At 37.0% G+C, this 13,495-nt stretch overlaps 1 protein-coding gene across 1 annotated transcript in view; it reads right to left on the reverse strand.

Annotated features, from left to right (window-relative positions):
* ENPEP (glutamyl aminopeptidase) overlaps positions 1–13,495 on the reverse strand; it is a 117,488-nt gene that overhangs the window by 18,843 nt on the left and 85,150 nt on the right. The window contains exons 12-13 of the mRNA XM_072624419.1: positions 8,066–8,199; positions 7,903–7,958 (exon numbers count right to left, since the gene is read on the reverse strand). Coding sequence (XP_072480520.1) covers positions 7,903–7,958; positions 8,066–8,199 — 190 coding nt within the window. The remainder of the gene's footprint in view (positions 1–7,902; positions 7,959–8,065; positions 8,200–13,495) is intronic.

Consider the following 13,495-nt stretch of genomic DNA (forward strand, 5'->3'; position numbering starts at 1 on the left):
GGATAAAAACAGGCAGTTTTCAGATGAAGAAATCAAAGCTATCTGTAGTCATATAGTCAAAAAAGTCTATACATCATTTTTAATTAAAGAAATGCAAATTAAAACAATTCTGAGGTACTCTCTTACACCTGTCAGATTAGCTAACATGACAGAAAAGGAAAATGATAAATAGTGGAGAAGATGTGGAAAACTTGGAACATTAATGTATAGTTGGTGATGTCATAAACTGATTCAGCCATTCTGGAGAGTAACTTGGCACTATGCCCAAAGGGCAATCAAACTGTGCATATTATTTGATCCTGCAATACCACTATTAGGCTTATATCTCAAAGAGATCATAAAAAAGGGAAAAGGACTGATGTGTACAAAAATATTTGCAGCAGTTGCTTTTGTGGTGACAAAGAATTGGAAATTGAGTGGATGCCTATCAGTTGGGAAATGATTTGAATAAGCTGTGGTATACGAATATAATGGAATACTATTGTGCTATAAGAAATGATGAACAGGCAGATTTCATGAAAAACCTGGAAACACACGAACTGATGCAAAGTGAAGTGAGCAAAGCCAGAAGAATATTGTATACAGTAACAGCAACATTGTGCAAAGATCAACTATGATTGAGTTCTTCTCAGCAATACAATGATCCAAGACAATTCCAAGACTTGTAATGGAAAATACTATCCACATCCAGAGAAAGAACTGAATTGTCTCATTGCATATTGAAGCATACTAATTTTTGCTTTCTTTTTTTCTTTTTGCTCTGTTTCTTCTTATATAACATGACTAATATGGAAATATGTATTCTATGATTTGCACATATATAACCTCTTAAATTGTTGGCCATTTTGAAAAAGAGGAAGAGAGAGGGAAGGAGAAAATTTGGAACTCAAAACTTTATTTGAAAAATTAATATTAAAAATTTTCTTTAAGTGTAACTGGAAAAAATAAAGTACTATTTAAAAGAAAAAAAAGAAAGTTCATTTGTGGCTTGTTCAATTTCTTCCTCTGAAACTAGGTTAAATTCTCTATTTTGTGTTCTGTTCATTTCAACATTTTATACTTTTGTAAATATTCATCTTTTTTTAATATGTCAATTTTACTGGCATATAATTGGATAAAATGTTTTCAATAATAGCTTTATTTCTTCTTCATTTATTATGAATTTTCCTTTAAAATTTATACTGGTAACTTAATTTTCTTTTTAATCAAATTAGCTAATAGTTTATCTTGTCTTAACTGAGTTTTCTTTCTCATATTTGTATTCTCAACACTTAGTACAGTATCTGGCAAATAGCAGGGACTATGCTTATTGAGTAACTGGCTAGTTTTATTTATTCACCATTATGAATTTCTGAAAGAACATATTCAAAAACCGCAAAGATTAAGAAGTCATAGTAAAACTTCAAGCCGTGGCAGAGTCAGGGAGGGGTCCATATTTTGATGGATCACAGGTCTATCGCAGAATCTTACTAACATGAAAATGACTAACTGTGGTAACAAGGAAGGCAACAATGAGACTGGGGCATGGTCTGTGCCCATTTACTCAGTCTACTATCCAAAAGCTGGTTCAGACTTAAAGTGACCTTAATATTTACATTATCTATCAAAGCAACATTTGCCTTCAATTCTGCCTCCAAGTTTCCAAAGCAAGTTTCACACATCTGCATCCTAGGTAGGGTGCACCTACATCTGGATGTAAGAGGAAATTGTGGGACAGCATTTTGTAGTAGTGAATATAAGCCTTATTTGTCTCATGGATCAGGCTATTTTGACAGATTGAATAAGAAGGTAACCTTGTGGTTCTTTTCTCTCAGAGGCAGCTACGTGTTACAAAGGATAGAAGGGCAGAACTCCTTCCCCAAAAAAAATCTGAAGGGGTTTTACTGTATGCTTAAAATATGTGCTGGAGGATGAAAAATAAAGAGGAGTTTTCCCATTACCTATCTGCTGGATCTAAATCAGAGCCAGAAGAACTTTTCTAAATAGGACTCTGTCTCAGTATCGAGATGGGATAGGCTGGATATACAAATTGTTCAGTCATTTCTGTCTTGTCTGACTCTTCACGACCCTTTTGAGGGGTACAGTGTATAGTCTTAGACTTGGAGCAAGGAAAACTCATCTTCCTCAGTTCAAATCTTCCCTCGGACACTAGCTATGTGACCCCAGCCAAGTCATTTAACCTCTGTCTGCCTAATTTTCCTAAAACTGAGTAAAATAATGGTATCTGTCTTACACGTTTGTTGTGAAGGTTAAATGAGATAAAATTTGCAATGCTTATTACTTTCCCTATTATATCCCCTTCCCATCTGTGTGGAGTCAAAGTTATTGGTCCCATCAGGCTGGACTTTCTCACTCTAGGCAGCTCCTCATCCCCCTCCTCTTGAGGAAACTGTTTTCTTTTGAACCAGGATGGATAAAAATGAATTTCTGACAGTGCCAGCAAGTTAGTTGCCCACTGTGTTCTCAAGTCATTGTCATATTCAAAGCAACCCAAACAAATTTATTCTCTTTCTTCTGGAAATTTAAAATAAATCAATAACTTTCTCCTTTGCCTATGAGCCTCCAGCCAGAAATCTCACTCTACCATATGTAACAAGTTTTTTTTAAACACTCCCCATCTATTCCCTATTACTACATTCCCTCAAATACTACATTAAAAAGAAAAACTATGGCCAATGAAACAAAGTAGACTTTAAATAGGTCTACTTGCCTGCTCAGCAGTTCAGTATCATGAAACACAGGCTACATTTATTAAAAAAAAAATAAAATCAAAGATACTATTTCATAAGCTTTACGTCTCTGATGAACTGTTAAGAGTGACTGGTAGTGTGGAGACTGCACACGTCAGAACAGCTTAAACAGCAGACTGGAGGTCAACTGGACTGACAAGTTTGGAGGAATTAATAAATAATGACTATTTATATAACATTTACAAAGTTTGCTTTCCCTCCATTATCTCTTTGATGCTTACAACAGCTTTATGAATTAGATATCAGAGTTATTATTACAGGGTATTGTTTTCCATTGTATCTTATGGATACATTTTTAATCTGGCGCCATCTTTAATCTCTGAATTTAGAATAGTGTAGAAGAAAGGATGCTGGTCTGAAAAGCAGGACAGTTGAGGACCCTAGTTCTGTTTATTATTTTCACTTTCTATATGACCTTGAGCAAGTCACTGAACTCCTGTAAACCTGTTCCCTCATCAGTAACATGAACGGTTTAGACTACATAATGCCTATGGTTTCTATAAGTTCCACATTTCAGTGATTCTATGTTTTATCAGTTTTGCTGAATTCCCTTTACCTCCCCAACTTCTCAGCATTCATGAGACTACTGCCAAGAAACTGCATAAATGGAAGGGAAGTCTTTCCAGTTGTCTGAGTCATCTTTTTTATACATAGTAACTTACTGAGAGATTCACAAGGGCCCTTCAGTTTCATCCTGAAGCAAAAAGAGTTGTCTGAAATGTGTTATAAATGGGAATTAAAGTGCTGAGGTTATTATAGTATCTTGTAATTTCAAACAGCCAAGATAACAAACTTTCAAAAAGGTTATCATGGAAACCCAGGGGATGCTTTCCAAAGAAAGTTCTGAAGAGGTTTTACTGCATGCTTAAAATATGTGCTGAAGGATGAAAGATGCAGAGGAGTTTTCCCATTAACTATCTGCTGGATCTAAATCAGTCAAAAGAACTTTTCTAAATAGAACTCTATCTCAGTACTGGATATACAAGTTGTTCAGTCATTTAAGTCTTGTCTGACTCTCCATAACCACTTTTTGGGGTTTTCTTGACAGAGATACTAGAGCAGCTTGCCATTTTTTTCTCCCAACTCATTTTATGGAGGAGGAAACTGAGGCAAACAGCTTAGGTGACTTGCCCAGAGTCACACAGCTAGGAAGTGTCTAAGGCTAGATTTGAACTCAGAAAAATGAGTTTTCCTGACTCCAGGACAGGCACGCTATTCACAGCACTATTAGTTGCCCAGTGAAACTGGATAATTATTTCCCAAGTCTATGATCATAACACAGGCCCTTCCATATTACCATATCAGTGTGTCTTATTCCTAGTTGGTCCTCACACATGACCCTCCTCTGACTGGAATGAAGTCATTCCTCATCTCTACCTCTTACAGTCCCTAGTTTCCTGGAGTTCAAGCTCCACACCTCTACCTTTCTTGATCCATTTCCCCCACCATACCATACCATGCCTCCTCCCTTAAATTACCTTGTATTTATTTTCTATAAAATTTTTAAAAATAGTCCTATTTGTCTATGCTCCCTCCCCTAATAGAATATGTTCGATAAGGCAGAAACTACTTCACTTTTTGTCTTAGCATCTCCACTCCCAGCACAGAATCTGGTATATATGGCATGCTTAATAAGTGTTTGGAAGTCATTTGCTAGATTGACTATAAGCCATAAGCCAGAAATCTTTGGAAGAGACTTGGACCAGACAGGAAGTTACCATAAGGAAATGTTATTTGGGAAGTAATCTTGAGCAAGTTGCACTAAGAAGTGTCCTGAGACTAACAGTTCACATTCAGAATTCTAAAGTTAGGTTATATCATCATGATGTTATATCCCTAGACAAAATTGCCAAGGGGTAACAGGTCACTCATGTTCCCCTCTAATTATGAAAAGGAATGAAGATTACAATATAGATGATGAAGAAAATGCCTTAATCTCTAAGGTAGCTCAAGTTGGTTAGCTGCCCCACCAAGGAGCCAGTTCTCCCATCCATTGAATGAAGGAAGTTGGAAGACTTAAGTACTGCCTGAACACAATAAGAATAGGAATGAAATTCATTGCATTCCCATTTTATTAAACTATTAAGATGCTCATTTTTGTACTATTGCTGCCAAAGGTCTCAACTGCATGCCTGGGAGTCAAGAGGGAACACACCAACATCTGCTGGTCCACAACTGCCACAACGTGTCAAAGCAAGGTGGGGGCAAGAAATTCATGGCACTGCCTTAAACAGAAGCCTCAGGGAGGCCCGATGTGTCAGACAATCATTTGGTCAACACCCTTGGTTGCATGCCATCTGATTTTCCTACAGATCTAACTGGCTGGAAACTCTTGCCTTTAATTCCAGCTCCCTATCTTTTCTTTACCCCTTGAACTTTGACAGTCTCAAGAAACTCTTGTTCCTGACCCATCCTAGCCTCTAGATTATGTTCTCATTTGAATGTGGATTTGGATCTAAGGAAAAAAGATATTTTGGGGGGAAAAAAATTTTCTTAAGGTGTAGTGACTGCTCTAATCACCAGCAAGTTTTGGATTTGAAATGAGAGCTCTGATACATGTCACTCTTAATTTTTTAATATGAATTTTTGATTTGGATCTCTTAGGCTTCATTCAAAATCAGTGGGGTAGGAAACATTCATAATACCTTGCAAAGTTAGTATTACAAAAAGAACATGGAATAAAGCAGAAATCAGGAGATCTGTGTTACGGTTCTGGTTCTGTCATTAGCTAACTATAATACCTTGGACTTTATCTCTCTGCATATGAGTTGCTCCATACCACACATGAAAGTATTAGGTACACTGTTTCTTTAAGGTCCTTTTCATGTAGAGCAGTTAATGTTGAAAAGGACTGAGAAATGTTTTTCTGTAAAGTAAGAGATTTAGATTAATTGTTAAAGGATAAAAATTATTGTCACTATTATGTAGTGACAATATTCACTACATATTCAAAGAGAATATTTTGATACCTAATGTGAGCAGGAAAAGAATTGTGTTTTAATATAAACTGTTAACATATGTGTATAAAGAAACATCTTTAGATGGAATTTTGAGCAACTTTGGAGAAGAAATAAATTTGTGGAAAAATTTTGAGGGCTGATTTCTTTGTTAAGCATATGGAAGGAACCCTCACTTATGTGGAAATAGTTTAAGATTGTAAAGAAATTTTTGAAATCTTTTATTTATTAAAATCTAGAGAAATGTCAATGTAAAAAAACATCATTTCAAGGGCACCAAAGAGACAGGATGCCTTGGAGGGATATAAGAGGAAGAATGAACGGCACCTCCCCTTATTTGTATATACATGTTTTATGACTAGAGGGATTAAAAATAAGAAAATGAGAAATCATATAAACATTTGGAGACCAAGATATGATTGAAACAAGATTATTGATTTGATAGGAGAAAGGTAAGAAGTTATGATTTTTTACGTACAAGGTAAGTCACTGAAACTCAGGAGGTTTTCATGAAAACCATCAAACACTGAAGTGATAGTTCAAAGAGACAAGCAGTGGAAAGTGAACCAAAAAAGAAAGGGAGACACAGAAAGGGGACTGAAAAACTGATCCATTGGAGCTGTAGCATTAGAAGCAGTCAGAGGAAAGATGGCTTCAGATCAGTGATTTCTGATTAGACAGAGAGAATTGGCATCATTAGCTAAGCTCTCCCTTGACAGCTGTGGTTCATCAGCACCATCTAGAGCTGGAGGAAAGGCAGAGCTTCTCATAAGGGCGTATTACTCTGCTTCAACCTGTGGCTTGAGGAGGACAGGCAGAAGGGCTTTGCTGCTTCCTTGATGCTTTAATGAATGGAACTGTGCTGCCGTGAGCTCTGTTCTGATGAAACAACAGCACAATATCCAGGGTGTGTGAAGGATTGCCTGGGGTGTTGTGTAGATCCAGCCTGATGTCATTTGTTGAGGTTGGCTGTTGTTTGACTTAAGTAGACTTGCTCTCTACGTTAAGAATTAATATTTTCTATATGTCCTTTTAAAGGTGATAGTTAACTGAAAGAGACTGTAAATGCTCTTTACAATTCTCTTGCATAGAAAAGGGAAGATAATTTTCACAGCGGTGAGAAGCAACAATCAAGAGAAGTAGTTCATGTGGTACAAACATTTCTGAATGGGAGAGTAATGTTGAAGCCTGAATTTAGAGCTGAGTTGCCCCAAATGCACAAGTTTTCCTTCCTCACGTTCCTATAAATATATGCCCACTCTTCACCATTGCTATCGGGTGCATTGCTATTGAGTGTTGGAATAGTGATCTAGAGTTCTCTACGCATGTTGTGATATAGTTTATTACTTACGTATTTGCTTTAATATATTTGTATCTATCATTTTTTTGCCTTATTATAAGAATGGTAATATTTAAGATCTAAAAGGGTCTTTATTATGAGTAACTGGGTGGATAGAAAGATAAAAGGTATCCCAAAGGTCTTAGCACGTGTTTATGGTTTAATAGCTTAAGATCTTTTCAAGATCTTTGGGACATGCTATATATCTGATGGGGGCTCAAAAAGTATTGTGGAGGGAAGGTAAAGCATATTTCCTCTTGATAGGCTTACCCTTGGGATTCTGGGAAAATTTGTATGTAAGCATGCAATGGCCATCTGTTGCTAGGAGCTTAGCCCTGCTAGTGTGAGAACAGGATGCAAGAGTAAGCAAAATATAGACAGTCGTGAAGTGTTTCACACCCACCAAGGTAAGAGGTGAGAAGTCCCAAATAAGACATTGTGCAGGTATTTATCCTTTACTTTAGGCTTTTGACCCTACTATAACATGCTTACTTCATTAGATTGTGGGGACATTGGAGTAGACCACAGGTAAAAAACCTTTTTATCTATGCAATGAAGGAATTAGATGAGACGACCTTGAAGGTCTGCTCCAGTTCTAAATTATTTGAAATGAACCTGCACAGATCATTATAGTCATATGAACTCAGAGAAGGCAAGGAATTTGGAGTTTGGGGGGAAAATAATAAATTACAATCAGGCTTTGGTTGATTTAAGCTAAAATAGATGGAATTTATTGAGTAACTACTACATAGTATTTTTAGGTCCTTTCACGGAAATCATTGGAAAAAATGATCACTATTATGAAATACCTTAAATCATCTAGATGTTTGGGTTTTTTTTAAATAACCAAGCCTACCTTGACAGAGCAAAGGCATCATCAATAAAACTTGCCCGATCAGCAGAAGAAAATTCCTGGGAGGAAAAGAAGAAAAAGTAAGTGCGCGCGCCTAAACGAAGAATGAGAAGTGCCCGTGCTCTCCGCACAAAGCTAAAACGGTTCATTGACTTCTATATCTCACCGTGTGGTTTTGGAGAAGCCGTGTGGTTATCGTGTCCCAAGTTGACGCTTCATAATTTACACGATAAAATCCAATATGATCTGGGTTTATTTTCAGAAAAGTATTTCCACCAGAATTAGAGTTCAGAGAGATTCCTGGAATAGTAAATAAAAACTAATGAGGAAAATGTTCGCATATATTGTAAACACCTAGATCTAGTGCAGAGGGGAAGAAAGGAAGGAAGGAAGGAAGGAAGGAAGGAAGGAAGGAAGGAAGGAAGGAAGGAAGGAAGGAAGGAAGGAAGGAAGGAAGGAAGGAAGGAAGGAAGGAAGGAAGGAAGTAGACAGGGAAAATATAAGAAAAAGAACAATGAGATGGAAGGAAGGAGACAAGGAAGGAGGAGAAGAAAAAAGAAGTGAGTATACAAACTAACTTTAAATCAAGGAGTCAATTCTGGTTTTCATCCAAAGCTCCAAAGCCTAATTCTTATTTAGTTGCCTAACTGGAGAATGCCATTAGAGTGTGTAAGTCAAAAAAGAAATACTTAATGTGCATAGGTGCTCTGTAATATATGACTTCAACCTCATGCTAGCAGTTGATAATGCTTTTAAAGGGAGGTGAGGGTGGAGCCTATGCCTTCTGGGAGCAATCCACCTAGTTCTAGTTATAGTGGATTAGCCAAATAAAAAATATTTACTGGAACAGTTTAGAGAGAGTAGACATGTAAAAACTTAAAAGAATATTGCATTTATTAAAATCAACTTTCAGATTAATGGAAAGGAGTTTCTATCAGGGAGAATAAGTATTTGAGAATTAGTATTACATCTAAAATTTCTCAAGGAGGCCTGAAACCATACTCACATACAAATACATACAGTGATTCTGATTTGAGTAATTCATGTTTATTTGTTTATTGCATTAAATTCCTTAAAAATAAGTTTTTAACTTCAGTTGGCAATACTATAGAATTTCTTTATTAAATTACCAAATTAGGTTTCATTCTTGAGTGTTCCAGTTTTTCTAATATACACAATTTAGAAATACAAGATTTGGCCTAAATAAAAGAAAATGGTTCATGCTTTGGCATTATTAAAAATAACCTTGATCAGACTTTGTGAGGGCTTGATCTGTATCCATGAGATTCTAACGCTATTCACAAATTACCTCCCTGCTCTTTTGCTTATCAGTGCCTTTGCCCTATCAGCACCTTTTCCAAGTGAAAATTTTAGATTCTTTTCAGGGATTTCCCAGTTAAATTTACATCTTTCAGGAGAAAAAAAAAGGGAGGTTATAGAACTACCTCCAGTTGACAATAGAACATTTCACTATTTCTATGTCTAAGTTAGGAAACAAAATGAAAATAATGACACCTAAAAATGAGGGGCACCATCGTAAAGGGTTCCAAGTCTTGAACTGTTATGTATTTTTCTATCATAACAAGAAAAACTTGGAGGAGGAAGGAATTTAAGATCATCTTGAGTTTTTGCTAAGGATATGTAAATCCTTTGTTACATGATTTTGCTAAACTACTTAAAGCATTCTATCATAGACAACCATGTTGAAAGTTAGTAAGAACAGGTAGTAAGGCTTTAACTATTGATTTCCTGACTTCATCTATAAAATGAGAAAAACTACAGTAACCTTAGCATGTGTGTTCGTCCTTTGTTGCCGAAGAAGACCATGCCATCAGAGAAATAATGACATGACTTGCACTTGACTTTTCAGCCGCACTTTTCCTCCAGAGCCATTTCAATCCAATGACCAGATATTCATCAGGATGACTGGAGATGACCCAGGATGAGTCAATTGGGGATAAGTAACTTGCCCAATGTCACACAGTTAGTGAGTATCAAGTGTCTGAGGTGAGATTTGAACACAGGTCCTCCTGACTCCTACACTGGTGCCCTATCCACTGCACTACCTAGCTGCCCTCAATAGTAACCTTAGCAGGGCTTAATTCAATAAGTATAGAGCACCCTGGAATATCATACTATTAGAGTTTATAATACAATATACTATTGTTTCAGTGGACTATCAGGTAACTCCGAAATACTGTTAATTATATGGCTTTTTTCCAGAAAAGGTAACATGGCTACCTTTAGCCAAACATAATTTGTAAGAAAAAAAACACCTCTGCTAATGCCAGATTCAGATTATGAAACTGAAAATGGACTGGTTTCCTGTCAACAACTTGTACATTTATCATAGAGTGTGTAATAGAATGGAGTCAGAAATAAAAGATTTTCAATCCCAAGCAGAGAGGTTTAGATTTCATCTTAATGGTAATAGGTACTCATTGAAGTTTCTTGAGTAGGGGAGTGACATGGTCAAAATTGTATTTTAGGAGCATTAATTTGCCAATCAGGTGGGAGATAGATTGGATGGGGGAAAAGATTGGATGCTAGGAAACAAATTAGGAGGCTTTTGCAATAGTCTGAGATATAATGCAGACCTGAACAAGGGACAGGAGTGTACTGGTAAATGTTTAACAATCAGGTACAAATGCTTTCATGACACACTTTGAAGTTTAATCTGCCTTATTAACATTTTCTCCATTACTTTTTGAAATCTAGGAAATTGACAGAATGATAAATCAAGCCCTGATCTGTGCAGCTTTCAAGGGGCAAATGCTCACACCAAAACTTTAACAGTTGCCTAGCTCCAGGACACCCCTCACTAGAGGGGCTGAGGTAGGAGTAGAGTGAAGGCAGTGGATGTTGAGGAGGGTGAATGACTAAGATTTGGCAACTGATTAGATATGAAGGAATGAATGAGAGTTAATTATTGATGATGACCTCCAGGTTGTAAATCTGTGGAAGAACTGTAGCTATCAGCACAGGCATTCTGCTAAATGTTCAATAATCAACTCTCTAGAACAAATAAATGTGCTTATGAAACTCTTTAACTTTAACCTCCATTATGAACATTGTTTCCATCACTTTCTTAAGTCTAAACAATCAACAAGATAATAATTCATTTGTAGCATGTGCTGATTTCAGAGCTGTAAATGCTTACACTGAAAATTTATCAAGCAGTTCTTATGAGTTTGTATGAGCTGATTGTAGCATATTTTTGGTCATAAGACTTAAAAAACTGTTTTTGTTGTTGTTCAGTTTTGTCCAACTCTTCATGACCCTATGGACCACAGCATGCCAGGTCCTTCTATCCTCCACTGTCTCCTAAAGTCTGTCCAAGCTCATATTCTATGACACTATCTGTCTTCTCCTCGGTCATCCCCTTTTCCCTTTGCTTTCAGTCATTCCCAACATCAGGGTCTTTTCCAATGAGTCCTGTCTTCTCATTATGTGTCCAAAGTATTAAAGCTTCAGCTTTAGTATTTGTCCTTCCAATAAGTAGCCAATAGAATCGTGGTGCCTTCCACAAAAAAATAAGAAAGTTAAGAGGATGAGGAGAAGTTTCATGGTTAGGTAAGTAATATGTTTCATTCTAGAGAGGGTGAGTTTGAGATGCCTATGGGACATCCAGGCAGAGATTTCTAGTAGGCAATTGGAGCAGAGGGATACGTTAATGTGGGAGTCACCTACATAGTCATGATAATGAGGAGTATATGAGATCATCAAGAGAAAAGGTGTAGAGGGACAAGGAGAGAAGGTCCTTTATTTAGCTGTCAAAGCTATTCAAAACCTAAACCTTCCCTCTTCCTTTCCAGGCTTTTACACCACCACCCCAACCCCTTATCATGCTCTATGATCCAATGACATTGGCCTCTTCACTGTTCCTTGAACAAAATACTCTATCTCCCTGTTCCAGTCATTTTCTCTGCCTATATCCCATACCTGGAATTCTCTACCTCCTGGCTCTGCTAGCTTCCTTCAATTCCCAGCTAAAATCCCACCTTCCACAGGAAGCCTTTTCCAATCCTTCTTAATTCTAACCCATTCCTTTTTGGATTGCTTTCTATTTATCTTGTACATAACTTATTTGTACAGAGTGGCTGTCTCCTCCGTTCGATTCTGAACTCCTTGAGGACAGGGACTGTCTTTTACCTTTCTTTGTATCTTAAGCCTTAACATAGCTCCTGATATACAGGAGATCCTTAATAAATGCTTAGTGAATGACTGACGTAACCTCTCAGTGCCCCTAGGCAATGCTCCAAGACTAAAAGTTGTATACTAGTAGCGTAGTGGTAGAAAGAGTTCTTCACTCAGGAACCAACACCATTGAAATCATCAGTCTAGTAAAAAATTTTGTTGTTCAGTTATGTCTGACTCTTCATGACCCCCTCCCCCCTTTGGGGTTTTCTTGGCAAAGAGACTCGAGTGGTTTGCCATTTCCTTCTCCAGCTCATTTAACAGATGAGGAAATGAAGGCCAACAGAATTAAGTGATTAAGGGCCACAGAGCTAGTAAATATCTGAAGCCAGACTTCATCTTCCTGACTCTAAACCCAGTTCCCTATCAACTGCATCAATTGTTCTAATACCCAATAAAGTAGAAACCTGCTTATCTGGTAGTCAAATCCCCATCTGTAGCATAGTCTCAAACTCAGGAGTAAGAGCAAAAAGCACTGTGAGAGTTAAGGAAAATAACTACCACAAGAAACTATATTATATAAAAGAGAGATTTAAAGACATCCACAGACCTTCACCCAGAGTCCCTGACTTTCAAATTGTATGTTTAAAAAAAATCCCAGTGGTGTAAAGAGCCTGGTTATTTGACACCCCCAAGCATTTAGATTTGTGTAGACAATAAATTAGATGGAGGGCAAGGGACTTGACTTCTGTTTGCCTCAGTTTCCTCAAATATAAAATGGAAATAGTAATAATAATAGCATAAACCTTATGGGAGGTTGTTATGAGGATCAATGAGATCCTATCACTATAGCACTGAACACATTGCCTGGGATGTAGTAGATATCACATCAGTCCTTACTCTCTTTCCTTGTCTTTTCAGAACCATGGTTTTGAACAATTGGAGGAAATGATAAATTTTAGTTATTAGTCAAAATAAAAATGCAATCTTTTCCCTGCTCACATTGCTTGGTCTCCTCAAATCTATCCATAGATTCCTTGAGGATCTGTGAACCCCAGGTTAGGAATCCCTGGAGTACAAAGAAGAATCTTGAATAGATGACAGATTTATGAGTCTTACAAGCAGTCCCAACTCAAATCATCTCTGTAAGTTTGAGTGATTTCATTTAGTATCCAGACCAATTCTCTGTAACTTGTACACTATAAATATGCCCATTTTTATATCCTTCAGAGTTCCTCACCCTTATTTTTTATTAAAAAAAACGCACTTGGATTTAATCCCCTAACTTTAATCCCTCTCTATTTCTCAACTCAGTCAAGATCAGTTAAGGGAATAAATATATACTTGGGGGAAGCATCTCTGAAAGGCATGAAGTAAAGAAGGGAGGACCAGTTTTTTAAGGGATTGTGGGAGAGATTCATGCATTGAATAGGGTATAAGGTCAGTGGTCTCTAAAGGC

The sequence above is a fragment of the Notamacropus eugenii genome, chromosome 7 (genome assembly GCF_028372415.1).
Source record: "Notamacropus eugenii isolate mMacEug1 chromosome 7, mMacEug1.pri_v2, whole genome shotgun sequence".
NCBI lineage: Eukaryota > Metazoa > Chordata > Mammalia > Diprotodontia > Macropodidae > Notamacropus > Notamacropus eugenii.